The sequence below is a fragment of the Sorex araneus genome, chromosome 2 (assembly GCF_027595985.1).
Source record: "Sorex araneus isolate mSorAra2 chromosome 2, mSorAra2.pri, whole genome shotgun sequence".
NCBI classification, from domain to species: Eukaryota; Metazoa; Chordata; class Mammalia; order Eulipotyphla; family Soricidae; genus Sorex; species Sorex araneus.
The window spans coordinates 236,461,814-236,477,383 of record NC_073303.1 but is presented as its reverse complement, the minus strand read 5'-3'; the positions used below and the strand labels follow the sequence as shown (position 1 = coordinate 236,477,383).

The window sequence follows — 15,570 nt, the reverse complement described above, 5'->3', positions numbered from 1 at the left end:
TGTGATCGGCCAGGCCTTGCAGGTCGGGGTCCAGACTGCGTGGACAGAACCGGATGGTGTCCAGCCAGGGCTGCCCAGTGCTGGGGGAGGTCAGTGTGGTGCCTGTGATGGCTCCCGAGGCGCCTGCGTGCAAAGCATGCACTCCCGCCCTTCGGCCACCTCCCAGACCCCCAAATTGGGGCTTCTGAAGAAAAGGGAGTTTGAGAGGCGTGCAGGCTCCGCGGCGTGTGGCCCCTTCCGCTCCCCGCCAGCACGTGTGCGAACACGAGAAGTGTGTGGTTCCTGATCCTTGCAAGGAACACCACCACAAAATGGGAGTTGGGGAAAGGAGAATTTTCTTTTTTTTCCCCCTTTGGTTAAGGTTTTCTTTTAAGAAAGACACCTAAAACAGCTTTGACGCAGATGGTTGCGTCGCCAGAACGCTGACCCTGGGTGAGACGCGGTTTTCTTCTCCCCCGGTGCAGAACTAGATGGGATGAGTCATGTGGGGAATTAAAAACCACTGCCAAAGGCGCTGGCAGACACCAGTGAGGGGCGCTTGGCGAGTCCACGCACCAGTCAGCTGCGGAATATGGGGTGGGTGTGGGGGGGCTCTGACTGGATGAGGCGCGTGTTTTGGTGTGGAAGCGCCGGGCTAAGCGGGCTCCTTCCCGGCTCTGCCCGGCAGCGCCCCCTGGCGGGGCGGGCGACGGCCCGGGCAGGTTTCCGCCGCGCGCGCTCCCGGCGGCCGCGCGCGCCCCGTCTCAGGCGAGCTTGCATCCCCGAGCGGGCGGAATCCAAGAGAGGGGCGGCCCCGACTCGGTGCGGGCGCGGAGCTTGTACGGGAACGCGTGGGACATCAAATCCAGCCTCTGGCTGACGGGAAATGGTCGCCAGGGAATTTTTTTAATAATCCGTTTCCAGACTGTTCTGACAAAAGGCTTTTAATTCTCTGAGAGGGGGCGCGACCCCGCTCATTATAGGGAGAACAGATGCCGCAGCCCGGACTGATGAGGCGGTTTCCAGCGGCGCAGGAAGGGTCTCTGCCGCACAGCACGGGGGCGGGGGTTTGCAGGCATTTGGGGTTCACCTGGCTGTGGCAGTTCAAAGTGCAGACCCCTCCCCCAGCCATTCCCCTCTCCCCGTCCTTTCATGAGCAGTTTAGTCCAGAAAGACAGGCGCACATTGGCTTTGCTTTGTTCTTAATTGGGAAAGATAAGCAGAACCAAAGTGCCTTTCCAGAGGGGCTGGATTTAAAAATAGCAGCCCCCTCCCCCATCTGAAGTCCATCTGCGCCGCGAACACGGCCGGCCGCGTTGACAAAGGACTTGGCCACTCTGCGTGTGGAACGCGGCTCCTTCCTGCTCCGGCCAGGGACGTGCGCTCCTGGTCGGACCTAGCGGGCCCTGAGCCTTTCAGACCTGCCTGAAGTCTGGTGGGGGGGGGGGGGCCCGGGCTTTGCCCGGCCCCCGCCAACCTGCAGCTCTGTTCACTGTAGCCTCTCTTATAAAAGGAGACGGGTGTGGGGGACAGTAGAGAAAGGATGGGGGGCGCGGGGGTAGGGGGAGGCCTAGGCCAGAGCTGGGAGTGCCTGGGGCTTCTGGAGACTGGAGAGGGCTGCTTGTCATGCACCCCCATCTTGGGCTTTATGTTCCTACTGGGTTACACCCAGCAGTGTCCCCACACAGGGCTGACTCCTGGTCCTGTGCTCAGGAGTGCGTAAGGGCTTCTGGGATCCAACTGGGCTTGACTGTGTGCAAGGCAAGCGCCTCCCATTTTGATTCTAAAGCAAAGCAGCTGCTGGCTCCAGACCCAGTCTCCAACACCCCACCACCCACTGCGGGACACCAGCGCCATCTCCACCGACCCTGGAGACCCCCCCACAGTCCCTCTGTGCTGACACAGCCCCGCCAGCTTAGTGGCGCCCTTGGGAACGTGGGGGGGTGGGACCCGAGCCCCGCAGGTAGCCCTTGAAGTGGGGGAATCCTCCCAACAGCCTCCAGGACCCCAGCACCCCAGCTCTGAAATGAAGACACGCAGGGTCCGCATGTTCAGGGGCCTTTAATTCATTAGGAACCGAGGCAGGAAATTAGGCAAAAAAGTACAGCTTGTCCTTCATCTTGGGGGGCCTGGCGGGGCTTCTCATTTCCCTTATGCACACACAGACCTTTGTGGAAGAAGTGCTCTTCCTGTCAGCCGTCTGCACAAATGCCACCCCCCCCAGCCAGCGGTGGGGTGTGGGCCAGAGACCCCGCTGCCCCCCAGGGCTGCCGTGCCCCCTTTTATAATATAAATAGCATCTCACACTATGTCTGAGCACTTGGTGGGCTGCTGCATGCAGAGGGGCACCCCCACGTGGGGGCCACCTCCCCGCTCCCCTCCCCACCAAGGAAACCACTCTGCCCCCTCAGGCCCATCCTCTCTGGCCGGACAGCCCAAGACCCTTCATTCTGACTTATGAAATGGTTATTTGGAGCCAGTGGCCGATGCTCTTGCCCTCTGCTGGCCCCCCACTCCCGAGTAGGGCCTGCCCCCCCCACCCATTCACCCCAGGACCACAGAGAAGGGTCCCCTCTGAGGGGTGGCTGACGGCCTCGAGAGGACCTACCAGGGCTGCCCCCATCAGTTCGGGTCCCCCGCCCTCTCTGAGTCACAGTTGCACCTTCTCAGACTGCAGAGTGACCTAACTTGCCTGCAGTCAGGCAGGGGCCGGGGCCAGAGGATGGGGAGGCCTGAAGAGATGCCGGGCCGGGCGACTCCCCCACACCGTTCCATGGTGCCCTGGCCCGGCCACAGGTAGCCCACCCCCCGCCCGCTGGCTTATAGACAGAGTTTTCAAAAGACCCCCAAGACCCAAAAACCCACCCCGACCATCTGCTGCTCTCTCCATCGGTGGAGCCCCTCGCTTCTGAGGAAAAGAAGGGTTTGGTTTGGTTGGTAAAGCCACAAATCTAGAAAAGGACTTTGGGGATTTTTTTTTCTTTTGTTCTTTTTCCCGCGCGCATTTTTTTTTCTTTTTTTAAACAATAGTGTCCGTAGAAAGCAGCTCACAAAGGTGGTCTATGTACACGTCACCGTCCTGGGCTCTGAGTAGCACCGTTTTCGAGAAGAGCTCACGTGGTTTACAAATCTGAGGAGTGGGGGGCCCGGGCTCCCCCACTGGCCCCCCGGAGCCCCTGTGGCCCCACTCCCTGAGTCCGGGGGGCCCGGGCAGCGTCCAACAGGCTCTGAGGCCACGAAGGTGGCCCCTGGGGCCAAGCGAGGTGGGGGGTTCACAGCACGCAAACTCCAGGGCCCGCCGCCTGCACCCTAGAAGGGGCCCCCGGGCCGTGCCTGCGCCTGCCGCAGGCTCTCCATGAAGGCCAGGCAGTCCGGGCTGCGCCCCGAGTCCTCGACGCCGTGCGGGGTGCCCACCCGTGGGCGCTTGGCGGCCTTCGCCTCCTCTCCTGAGAAGACGCTTTCCTGGGGGGCCCCCATGCTGACAGACTGCGGGAGAAGACATGGGTTAGGGGCAGCAGGTGGGGATGAGGTCCGGGAAGTCCAGGGTGGGGGCACTAGCAGTGCTGGGGGGAAGCCAAGCCTGTGCTCTCGGGTACCTACCAGCCGTGACCGGACCCTCTTGGGGAGATCCTCGTCCAGGGTGAAGATGTCCCCCCGTTTGACTGTCAGCTGGGTCCCGTCCTCAAACTCCACCTGGGAAGAGGCACAGCTGCCAGGGCGGGGGTCTCCCGGATCCCCCCCTGCTGCAGGCTCTGTGGGCCCATGCCAACAACAGGGAAACTGGGAGAGGGGTCCAGAGACCCCAGTTTCAGGTTGGGCCCAGGGTTTGTGACAGTTGCCATGCCCAGATGGGAAGGGTCACAGGAGACCAAGGACCCAGAAGGCCCTTCTCTTCAACCTGGGCTGGGAGGGCAGGCAATGAAACACCCCCGCCCCAGTCTGTCCTGCATCCAGGGCATGGAGCCTGGCCAGGAGGCGGGACCCTGGGTGGCCAGCCTCTTCCACCTGTTCTGGGTGGCCACAATTTTACCCGGGAGGTGGCAGGAGCGTGTGCAAGGTGCCTGCGTGTCTGATGTGGGTTTGAGCCGTGCCTTCCTGCACGTACACCTCTTACCCAAGTGTGTATGTATGCCTGCATCTGAGCAGGGGGTGGACAAGTGCCCAGGGCCGCTGGGACACACCCATCAGCCCCTCAATAGGGGAGCAGGCCCGGCCAGCTGGGTCCCGTCCATTCCGGCCCTCCAGAGGGTACGGAGGCCGTGGGCTCTGGGGGATGACTGAGGACCTTGGGGGATCTGGGTGTGGGCTCTGGGCTCAGCCCTGCCACTCACCTGGTACAGGATGCTGGTGGTCGAGGAGATGAACTTGGCTCTGTACACGTTTCCATCCGCCCAGCGAAGCTCCACCAGCTCCCCCTCAGCTGGGGGCCCCAGGCGGGCACAGTCTCTGCTCTGAGGACACAGGACCGTGAGCGTGAGGCGCAGTCACGAGCCACAGCACTGGCACCCCAACGCGGACAGCAGACCCTCCCTCCAGTGTGAAGCAGGACCACAGGCCTCCTTTCTAGGCAGCACACAGCAGTGCCAGCGGCCCGGGCCCCGGGAGGTCCCTCCCCAGCAGGGCCGCCCACTCACGGTGATGCTCTCAGGGTACAGGTTGTCGCTGTAGGAGCCGTCCTCAAAGTTGACCTCGTAGAAGGTCTGGGGGGTGCTGCCGATGATGCGGCAACGGTAGTACAGGCCATTGCGGTTCTTGGTGATGACCACCTGGCCCAGGGACACCGCCGCCCGCAAAAGCTGGGCCTGAGGGGGAGCGGAGGGCAGGGGTCACATGGGCAGGTGGCAGCGGGGTGAGGGGGGGACACGGGCCATGCGGGGCGGGCACAGGCACTCACGCTGTGGGTCCCTGCCTTGTGCTTGCGGCAGGTGATGGACACCACATAGGGCCAGTCGTCGGGCTCCATGAGGACCCCAGCGGCGTGGGCACAGGTCACGTGGAAGGACGTGGAGCAGTGCTCGCAGGAGCACTGGATGCAGGCGCCTAACATCTTCTTCATCCACTTCCGGCAGTACACGCATTTCTGAAGGCAGACACGGAACATGGAACTCCAGCCCTCCCAGGAAGGCCCCCAGAGGGAAGGGGCGCAGGGCACAGGCAAAGAGCCAGGCCACAAAGGGGGCCCATTGTCCAGGCAGGCGACAGATTCACGGCGACCCAGGGCTTGGGGGATGGTAGTGTGACAGCTGCTGGGCTGGGGTGCTCAGAAGGCTGCAAGGCCTCTTCCTGCCTCTGCAGAGACCACGCCCACCCCAGACCCGCCCAGCGGAGACCACACTGGATAACCAGGAAGGACCCAGTCAGGAAGTCTCCCAGGGGCCGCCCCAGCTGTCAACGCTGAGCATTTAATAAGCCGGGCCTTTATAGCTCTGTAAACTGTGTTCGAAAGCCAGATAAGCACCGTGGCCGGGTGCTGCAGGCATGCCCACCTCCGATCGATGGCACGGCAATGGGATCTCGTTATTAAATTGTCAATACCTGATCCTCCCGCCGGGACCCATGCTGCTGCATGAATGCTGCAGAGCTGGACCTTGCATGGGGCCCTGCAGGCCGAGAGGCTGGAGGGAGGCAGCGACACCAGGGGCCCTGTCACCCCCCAGGCCACCCCAGTGTCTGGACAGCAGCCCTCTCCTTCCCCCTACAGGACTGCAGGGCCTCTCCTGGCAGGAGGTCTGGAGACTGCAGGGGCGGGACTGTGGCCATCTGAGAAGATCCCTGCCCAGAGCCCCATGCACCCCTCAATCCCTCCAGCCCCACTCAGCTGCTGACAGCTGTGTGCAGGACCCCCAGTGCTGTCCGAGCCCCCTTCCACCTCTGCCTGTGGCCAAGCTGTGTGGAGCTGGTCCCACAGAGCAACCCTGCTGCCCAGAGCGCAAGGCCAGGAGGGAATGTGGCAGAGCCAGGGGGTTGGCCCACCGGCCAGGCAAGCAAGAGTTAAGCAACGGTTCTGAGCGGCTCCATTAGGCAGTACAAGCAAGCTCCATGTAAAAGATTTCTCATCCATCGCGACAAGCGATGGTAATGAAGAGGCTGCAGGCCGGAAATGTCAGATGATACATAAAGCACAGCGGAGAGGATCTGTCGCAGGCCGCCCGCCCATACCCAGCCATCACTCTGCCTGAGTAACGAGCCCAGGACATCCGCAGCTCTCACTGGAGCCACCGGCAGGCTGCTGCCCCTTCCCAGCTGTCCCGTGTCCACTGCTGGCTGCCCCGGGGTCCTGGGCCCCCATCCTCCACCCAACCCGGCCAGCTCCCCCTCGGCTGTGCCCCGGACTGGGTAGGTGCCTGCGCTGCTGAACAGAGGAAACCCGCAGCCCCTTCTATAGCTGAGAAAGTCCTGCTGAGCTGCCCCGGGGTCCTGGGCCCCCATCCTCCACGCAACCCAGCCAGCTCCCCCTTGGCTGTGCCCCGGACTGGGTAGGTGCCTGCGCTGCTGAACAGAGGAAACCCGCAGCCCCTTCTATAGCTGAGAAAGTCCTGCTGGGCTGCCCCGGGAACGGGCCGAGTTCCCACCACCACCATGCATCCCGAGGAGCCAGTTATGGACAGATGACGAAACAGTTCCTGTCCTTCTAGAGGACAGGAGGAGGAGACGCTTGGAGTCTTGGAAATCGGGGAACTCAGCTCCAAACTGCAGTCGGCCACTAGTGACCCCAGGCCAAGTGCCCTGGGGGTCCACAGGAGGATGCACTGTCCTCTAGGCAAATCCCGAAAGCGCCTCAGAAACTTAAGGCGAAGGCCAGGCTCGATGGTGGTGGAAGTGCCGTCTGCCTTGGGTGTGTGAGGCTCTGACTTCCATCCCCGGTGCTGCCCACCTGTGCCAGTCTGGGTGCCAGTCTACTACTATGTTCCTGGCAGAGTGAGCACAGCTGTGCGAATCCCACCATCACAGGGAAGGGGGAAATGGCAGTCCTAGAAGTCCTGGCACTCGGCAACGCCTCTTCTAGGCACCTCTCCAAAGGGAGGACACCACCTGGCATGCCTGAGACGTGCCCACGTGCCCGGCTACCGACCCGCCTTCCCCCAGAGCCACGCAGGAGGCCACACGCGTCCTTCAGGTAAGGAGGTAAAGAAGGGGACCGGGGTGACAGAACGAACTCCGTCCGTTCCCTGGGCAGCCCAGCAGAACTTACCCAGCTATAGAAGGGGACGGTGCTAGCCTGACATTCGGATACCCAGGTTCAGTTCCAGCACCCCACAGGGTCCCCTAACCACTGCCAGGAGTAACCTGACCACTCACATGGAAGGTAGGGGCCACTTGGCCGGTCCTGCTCACCAGGCGCCTGTCCCAGAACACACTGGGGGCCTCTGCACCCCCGGCCTCAGTGCAGGCAGAAGGTGGATCCCCTTGCCTGGCACCTACTCCTGAAAGGAACTGGCCCAGCCCAACCGAACTGGAAGCCAAGGAAGCCACGGGCCGCCTCCCCCACCAGGCCCCCAGACCTACCAGCCTCCACCGCTGCTCGGGGATGGCGCTGATATCCACGGGGCGACGCTCCATCACATTCACAAACCGCACTTCTGGCACTGCGATGGCACAGATCACATGGATCCACCTGGACAGGAGGGCAGGTGTCATCTCCCAGCTCGGCAGCTCTGCCCTATCTACCCTGCACAGGCGGCCCCCACACCCCTTCCCGTCAATGGTCACCTGTGGCCCCCACACCCACCTCCTGTCAGTGGTCATCTGCAGGGCGCCTCCCCTGAGGTTGCAAAGGCAGCAAGCCTGTGGGGTACACACAGTGAGGAGTGCAGCTGGGTCAACCCTTCCCGACCCCCGCGGCTCCGGGGCCCACGGGGTCTCCACCCAAGGTCCTCACATTCAGACAACTAGCCACCAGAGTGACGGGAGTGGGGGACAGTGGGGGCACGGGGACGGGCAGGATCCACTGGCACCGCCGGGAGGCAAGGCTGCCTCTGGGTCACCCCAGGGTCCCCAGGGTCCTGGAAAGGCAGGCTCGGGCAGTTACCGCAGTCCAGGCATGCGCAGCGCAGCGGGAGCATGTCCAGTCTTCGCTGACCAGCTCTGGCCGGACACCGTAGCAGCCTGGAAGACAGTGGGCGCTGGACCAGATGCCCCATGCAGCCCCTCACTCTCCACCTTCCCTGGAGAGCTCATGGGAAGTGGGGTGCGGGGTGGGTTGGGGCCACAAGTCCCAGGCACTGACTCTGGGAGGGGCTGCCCGCACCCCCCCACACACAGACACACATGAACCCGTGTCCCTGGGGGCCCCTCGGGGTCGGGGTTCAGGGTCAAGTCTGGGGTGCAGCACTCACTGGCATGGACCTGCAGGCAGCACTTGGTGCAGGCGACGAGCAGGCTGGCGCCGTCCTCGCCGATGGCCGCGCTGGCCGGCAGCGGCTCGGTGCTCCCCGTGCTGCCCCCGCCAGAGGTGAAGCAGATCTCGGGGATCAGCGGCCGAGTCTTCTGGCCACTCTGGGAGGAGGGTGTGGCCGGGCCGGCCTCCCCCGAGGGAGCCTGAGGGGCCTCCTTGTCTGTCTGCAGGGACTGTGGCAGGGGAGGGGCACCCTCAGCTGAGCTCCCACACAGAGCGGTCCTGCCCGGATCTCTGGGGGCGCAGCACCCACCCACACAGGTTCTCTCCGCTTCAGGCCCCACAGGCGCTCTGAGCACCCCCGAGTGCACCCACCCGTAGAAGCCCCCGTGGGACCTGGGCCTGTCTGGGACGGGGAGCTCTGGCAGGGCGTGGGGGCGTGGGGGGTAGACACATGCTCCAGAAGTGCAACTGCTTGCCCCAGGGCACGGTGCAGGGGTGCGGGGGGGGGGGGCCCACCTGGCTGTAGGGATAGAAGAGGGAGCAGACGGCGCAGTGAGGCTCTGTCCGCGCGGCAGCGGCATTGAACTTGCGTTCGGCCTGGAAGCAGCTAGTCTGGTCCCTCCACTGCATGTCCAGCAGTGCCCGCAGGGTCGTGGGGTCACTCACATCCTCCTCCGGGAAGGGCAGCGCTTCTAGAGTCAGACGGGCAGGATGAGGGAAGCGGCCCCCACCCCGGGGCAGGGGCGAGGGGCCCAGCAGGGGACACCACACAGGCTTTGCCCTTGTCCGTCACTGCCCATGGCTGCCCTTGGCCACCAGCCGCCCAGGTCTCCTGCGGGGACAGGCACTGGCCGGGCGGTAGGGGTCACGCACCCTCATCGCTAGACGCCTCCTGCTTGACCACGGACAGCGGGGAGCGGGCGGGTGGCCGGGTCAGCGGGTGCCGACGGCTCTTCTTGATCTCCATCTTCAACTTGGGGAATGTTGGGGGTGCCTGGACACAGGGTAGGGCGTGGGTGCGGGGCTGGGCCCTGGCAGACCCCACCCCCCGCAGCCCTGCCCTGCCTCTCGAGGCCCTCACCTGTCCGTCCAGGGCCCCGCTGTCCTCCTCGGGCCCTGCCAGCTCCATGGGCCCCGGCTGGGCCTTCCAGGAAGGGCCCTTCTGGCCCAGGGGCTCGGCGGGCGCCCGGGCCTTGTCTGCAGTGGCTGGCGAGGGCCGAGGCACCACGTAGAGCATGGGGATGATGGGGCGTGGCTTCGCCTCCTGGTCCTCCCCTGGGGCCTCGGGGGGTACCACATTGAGGGGGGCCAGCGGCGGGGGACTCTCCTCGGAGGCAGAGCCTGTGGGGGGGCCCAGGGACTCCGGCCGGGGAGCCTCCTTGCTGGGGAACTGGGGGGGAGTGGGCGCGGGCAGACTGGGCAGGAGCGGGGAGTGGGGGTGCGGGGGGCTGAGGCCCTTCTTCTTCCGGTCGCTCCTGGCTTTGGGGGTCCGCAGCTTGCCCCTCCCGTCCTCTGTGGGGAGAGGGGGCAGCCTTCAGGGTGCAGCCTGGACCACCGGCACCCACCCACACCCAGAGTGCCTTTCTGGGAGAGTGCAACCCTCCTCCATGAGACACCTGAACCAAGAGAGGTCAGAGGTCAGGGAGTGGCTGGTCAGTGGGTCCCTGGGGTCACAGCCGAGCTGGGGCTCCTGTGTCTGAGTTGGCGACTGTCCCCCAGCTCCCAGCAGGACATGGGGGGTTACTATCTATGGGGGGGCGGGCTCCCCCACTCCAGGCTCCATCCTCAGCGTGTGGGGACTGTCCCCATTTGCTCAGCCTCAGATATGAGGCTGCCCTGAAGCCCACCTCGCCCCACTCCCTGATGCTGGGGGGAGGAGGGAGGGCAGATGGACAGACAGACACAGGGCACGCCGTAGGTCCCTAAGATCTGAGGACACATTCTCAGGTCCAAGCCGTGGGCCCCTGAGCCAGTCTGGGAAGGGGGTCCCTGCGGGCCCTGAGGGGGAGGTGGGCCAGAATTGGGGAGGGGTGGGGGGGTTGTGGGCTCTGACCCACCCTCCACGCCCTCGGCCTCCCGGGCCTGGGGCAGCGTCTGCGGCTCCTCGTCGTCCTCCTCGTGCTCAGCCCCGGGGGGCACTGTCTCCTTAGCGCTGCTCTCCCCCACCTCCTCCAGGATGGTCGCCCCCTCCCCTGGTGATTTGGGGTCTTCGGGCTTGGACTTCTTGGGCAGGTTCCGTTTCCGGTGAGACCTGGAGACAAGGGCCGTGAGGCAGGCGGGCGCGGCCCCGGGGGCGATGCGAGTGACTGAGGGGCGGGCGCAGGGGCACTTACGGGCAGCCCGGCTTCCTGCCCGGCTCGCGCTTCCTCTCTAGGCTGGGCTTTCTCTCCTCCTCAGCCTTCCTCCAGTGCCTGTTTTCCTTCAGACTGATTTGTCTATTCAGGAGACGACACGGCTGGGGGCTGGGCTCCATCCCCCTAAGGTGCCCCGGGGCCGACCCCCGGAGTCCCGAGTGAGGGTCAGACAGGGGCTGGTCCATAAAATCCAAGAAGCCGGGCCGAGGAGAGACAGGAGGCAGCTCAGAAGGGCGGGCGGCAGGGCCCCCTACACCTGCCCCCACAGGCCAGGACTAAGGTCGCCAGGAGATGGGGGCCCAGTCACGGGACAGGCTCAGTCACAGGACATGGCCAGGGGCGTTAGTATCAGGGCAGCGGGAGGCAGGGTGCGAGGGGTACAGGCAAGCTGGAGTCTACAAGGTGGCGGGGCGCCCCCTGGTGGCGGATACAGTGGCAGCGGTCAGGCCCCACCAGGAAGCCCACCCAGGCCAGGCCAGGAACCCTGGGAAAGGTCCCCCCAACTGTCAACTCCGCTGGTTCAAGGGGCCTCAGCGCTGCCCCACCAGCAGCAAGGGGCTGGGGCTGCCCCCCTGAAGCTGCCCTACAGGGGACCCCAACCCCCCTGATGCTGGGGTGGGGGAGGTGGGCTTACAAGTTGGCCCCACCCAGAGGCCCTTAAAGGGCCAACACCTCCCACAGAGGAGAGCCGACCTGGGGCAGGCCGTAGGGCTCTCTGGGGTGGGGTCCCACCTGGCAGGCATGTGTGCAGCCTGCGCTCCCGGCTGGCTGTCCCCGCAGCTGTCACACAGCGGGAGAAGACCCTGCCACTGTTCTCAGGAAGGGGCACCAAGGCCCCGCCCTATCTGTTGACCAGCACCAGGGTCCACTGCCACGGCCCCCCCATGCTCGCTGCGGCTGACCGCCACGGCCCAGGACAGTCCCCAGCATATTCTCTGTCTCCTCTCTCTTCTCTCTCCCCTCTACCCCCGAGTCCTTCCACGGGGTCAGGGGCCCTGGTGGCTGTCCTGGGCAGCTGTGCCTGTCAGCAGGATCCCTGAAGAGAGGAAGGGTCAGTTCCTGCCCTGCAGGCGGCCCCAGCAGCAGGAGAGACCGTCTGGATATTCTCAGGGTTGGGGCTGGTGGCCAGGTGGGCCGACATGGGCCTCTGTGTGAAGCTTCAAGGGTGCTGGGGTGTGGCGAGCAGGGTGCAGGGTGGAATCTGGCTGAGCCCCGGGGAAGCACCCTAAGCCACGGGGGCGAGAGGGCAGAGGCAGGCGGAGAAGAGCCTACAGTGCAGGGTACAAAGGTCGCCTCCCAGGGCCGGGGAGACCTGGCGCAAGAGGGAAACTGGGGCGGCAACACCAGCAACAACCCCTACTCGGTCTCGGAGGCACAAAATGGGAGATGGTAGAGTGGGGAGAGGGGGAGGGGAGAGGAGAGAAAGGAGTGGGGAGAGGCGAGGGGGGAGGGGAGAGAGAGGACGGGGAAGGGGCGCACCTGCGGAGGAGCTTGGCCTTGAGCGAGGCACGGGAGGCGCTCCAGGCGCTGAGCTCGGGGCTGCTGAGCGCCGTGGGGCGCGTGTGGTCCAGCACGGTCAGGTCCTTGCCCTGCTTCCACTGCTCGTAGCGGCCGGGCTGCAGGATGCGCACGAACACATCCATGGAGATCTTCACCATGTCCTTGCGGCACGTGCACTGTGGGGGGGTGGGGAGGGGGCGAACTGAGAGGGGGCTGCGGCTCGGCCCTGCCCGGGGCACCCAGCTGCCCTGGCCCACGGTGTGCCGCCCGCCCCCCCCCCCCAGCCCAGCAGTGTCCTGGGCGGCCTCACTCCACAGCAGGGGAAGAGGCAGGAGCAGCCCAAGGGGCTGGCCAGGCCCTCATTTCTAACGGAGAAGTTGGGCACAGGCAGCGCAGCCCTTCCCCCCAGGGCCCAATGGAGCCTGTGGGCATGAAGCGCTGGGACGCCCCACCCGGCTTGGAAAGTGTAACAGGGACACGGGGGAGCAGCCAGAGGTGGGTCTGAGGACGCCGGCTGGCCAGCTGAGGGGCAGGGTCGGGGAGGGTGGGTGTCCCCTTGCTCCTCCAGCTCACGAGCACAAGCTGCTTTCTGGGGTCCTGAGACCAAAGGGTGCAGGGTGAGCCCAGCGCCCTGGCCTGAGCCCCCACGACTGCCAGCCCAGCCCCACAGCAGCCCCCCAGACCCAGTTCCGAGACGATCCACTTCCCCCAGCAGCCCCAAACCTGACCGCCCAGAGCAGTGCCCGAGCGACAGCCCAGAGCACACAGCCCTGCCCACGGCCCCCAGCAGACAGCCCCAGGGGTCCGGCCCGACACACACCAACACCAGGTCCCCAAGCCTCCCAGGGCCGGGACAGGGCAACAGCAGGAGGGGCACCTGTCCCGGGAGGCTGGGCTGAGGGCAGCCTTGCTCCAGCCCGTGGCCCGCCTGCCACAGTGGGGGGGGGGCCCTCACTGTCTCACTGCTCCCAGGTCCACGGGGGCTTGGGCGGGAGGCCAGCACGAGGCCAGCGTGACCAAACACCCCCAGGAAGGGGAGGGGGACCTTTCCCAGGCGGCTGTCTGGGGGCTCCCCCTCGGCCCACCTGCTGCTACCCGCCTCGGGCCGGTTAATGGTTTTCCCCAGGGAACCCTGGGTGGTGGCAGTGAAGCCCTTGCCTAGGGACCCCAGGGCGATGCTCGAAGGGCACCACCCCGTGAAGACACCGGCCTGAAAACGTAGGACTCTGATGGTGAAGGGGGACGGGGAGCTGCTGGACATCCCACAGAGCCCAGCGGACACCGTGGGACTCAGCTCTGTGAAGGGACAGCTCAGGGCGGCCGCTCCCGCTCTGCCCCTCGGGGCACTGCGACAGCGAGGACGCTCCCCTGACAGTAGCAGGTGGGCCACAGGGGGCACAAGGCCTGGGCCTGTGAGACGTCTCGGCCGGCAGTGCGGAGCCCGAGAACGGGAGCCCGGAGGTGTGCTGGTGGGGAGGGGGGACAGGGGGCAGCCTGGGGGCTGGGGGCTGGACGCGGCCAACTGACAGGTCCCCACAGTCTGGGTGCCGAGTCACCGCCTGACGGATGTGCTAGAACGAGCTTCCCCCTCACACGCGGGCTGGGATGGCCCCTTCTCAGCAAGCGAGGGGCTGCAGGGACCCCACCAGGACTGGGACCAGGCCATGCGCGCAGGCCCGTGGGGTCTCAGTGCCAGGGTCAGCGGGCTGGAGCAGCCCGCCCACCCCCGGCACCGCAGAGCTGGGAGGCCGCCGGGGCCTGCTCGGTAATTTCACGCTACACCGCCCAGCTTGTCAGCGCCGGGCCCGAGCCCAGCTGCACTTCCCAAATGTCACTCGTTTGGGGACACGTGGCTGAGCCCCAAATCGCTTTGAGTATCTGGGTGGTCCCTGCCAGCCTGGCTCTGACAGCCCCACGGGGACGGAACCCGGCTCTGCCACCATGTCTGCACAGACTGGCCCTGCCCGGGCCCGCAGGGCCCCCAGAGGCCCCCCGTTCTGGAGCAGCCGAGGGTCTGTGCCCTTGCCCGGCCCCCATGAGGCCCCCACGCTGTGAACTCAGAGCTTCTCCCCCCACCCCTGGCTAAGCCCGCAGGCCCCCAGGAGCTGCAGAAACACCAGGAAAGTTGAGGTCAGCCACCAGTCCATGGCCCCCCGAATCACCTGCGCCAAGGGGCCACACCGCCCCCCTGGGAACTGCGGCGCCCACCTGCCAGGCACCTGCCCCGCCCTGGTCCTGGCTTCTCGGGCCTCCCCGCCCCAGGCCTGCAGGGGCCCTGCACGTGCTGCCCACGGGAAGGGGGGGCTCCCCCTACCTGCGTGGCCACCTTGCCGTAGTCGATCCACCGCAGGGTGGCGAAGTTGGTGGACTCAGCACAGTTGAAGCCGTGGTTGAAGCCAGCGTGGTAGCCGTAGGGGAAAGTGATCATGAACTCGCCAGCCTCCTGCGTGATCTGCGGGCGGAGGGGAGGAAGGAGAGGCCGCTGGGAGGAGCCGGGCCCTACCCCTCTCAGCGGGGGCCATGAAAATGCCCCGAGCACAGGCACCCCCTTGCAGACATGGGGTATGGGTCCTCCCACCTAGGCCCCCACAGTGCCACCAAGGCCCCCCGAGGTCCAGACGCTGCTCCCAATGGCTGTGCCAGGGCTGCGCTTCCCCACAGCAGCAGGGAGCTGGCAGAGGTGCCCGCCCACCCCCCACCCACCTGGGTGCTCTGCCACCACCATCCGTCTGGCCCCTCTGCCTCTCCTGCTGTCCCAGCGGGCCTGTTGGCCAGCTCTGCTCCACCCGCCCTGCGTGGTCCCTCACCCCCAAGGGACGGCCTGCAGGGACATTTGGGCGTCCTACTTTAGGGGTTCGGGATGGGGGACTGGGACTCTGGCCCAGCCGGGGGGAGGGGCAGGCCTGCCCACATCCTGCTCAGGAACGTGGGTGCCATCAGGTGAGCCCTGGGGCCGGGCCTCCCCGAGCCCAGAAGCCATCAAAACCGTCATGGCTGGAAGGAGCCGTCACACACACAGGGCAGGGAAGGCCAAGGAGGGGTCTCGCGTGTGTGCACACTGGGTCCCTCTGGGACTTCTTGTCCTGCAGATGGCCGTGGTGGGACCTGAGCAAAAGGAGGGGTGGCTCGGGTGGGCCTGTCCTGCTGGGGCCTGGAGCTGGGACAAAGGCCAGTGTGGGCAGCGCAGTGGTTGGCGCTCACCCAATGGGGGGAGGGGGCTAGGGGAAATTCGGGGAGCAGTAGGGGGGTGACAGGAAGGCCCCAGAGCCACAGATCAGGCCCACCAGGTGTGCTGAGCTTGGAAGACAAGGAGACCCTGTTCCTGCCAGGGCCGCTTTCCAGCCCGGGGCGCACGCCCTCCGTGTCACTGCCGCCAGCCGGGGCCCCACTATCCATCAC

General features: G+C 65.8%; 1 protein-coding gene across 2 annotated transcripts in view; it reads right to left on the bottom strand.

The window, feature by feature from the left end:
- Nucleotides 1–2,021: 2,021 nt before the first annotated feature.
- KDM4B (lysine demethylase 4B) overlaps nucleotides 2,022–15,570 on the bottom strand; it is a 43,108-nt gene continuing 29,559 nt past the window's right edge. Inside the window, exons 9-24 of one of the 2 annotated variants that reach the window (XM_055126925.1) lie at nucleotides 14,486–14,623; nucleotides 12,151–12,347; nucleotides 10,651–10,752; nucleotides 10,375–10,568; nucleotides 9,399–9,829; nucleotides 9,191–9,311; nucleotides 8,834–9,009; nucleotides 8,316–8,547; nucleotides 8,009–8,085; nucleotides 7,709–7,764; nucleotides 7,486–7,594; nucleotides 4,874–5,059; nucleotides 4,614–4,781; nucleotides 4,311–4,430; nucleotides 3,580–3,672; nucleotides 2,022–3,465 (exon numbers count right to left, since the gene is read on the bottom strand). In XM_055126925.1, coding sequence (XP_054982900.1) covers nucleotides 3,289–3,465; nucleotides 3,580–3,672; nucleotides 4,311–4,430; nucleotides 4,614–4,781; nucleotides 4,874–5,059; nucleotides 7,486–7,594; nucleotides 7,709–7,764; nucleotides 8,009–8,085; nucleotides 8,316–8,547; nucleotides 8,834–9,009; nucleotides 9,191–9,311; nucleotides 9,399–9,829; nucleotides 10,375–10,568; nucleotides 10,651–10,752; nucleotides 12,151–12,347; nucleotides 14,486–14,623 — 2,577 coding nt within the window. In that variant the 3' untranslated portion in view covers nucleotides 2,022–3,288. The remainder of the gene's footprint in view (nucleotides 3,466–3,579; nucleotides 3,673–4,310; nucleotides 4,431–4,613; nucleotides 4,782–4,873; nucleotides 5,060–7,485; nucleotides 7,595–7,708; nucleotides 7,765–8,008; nucleotides 8,086–8,315; nucleotides 8,548–8,833; nucleotides 9,010–9,190; nucleotides 9,312–9,398; nucleotides 9,830–10,374; nucleotides 10,569–10,650; nucleotides 10,753–12,150; nucleotides 12,348–14,485; nucleotides 14,624–15,570) is intronic. The other variant, XM_055126926.1, reaches the window with a different exon arrangement.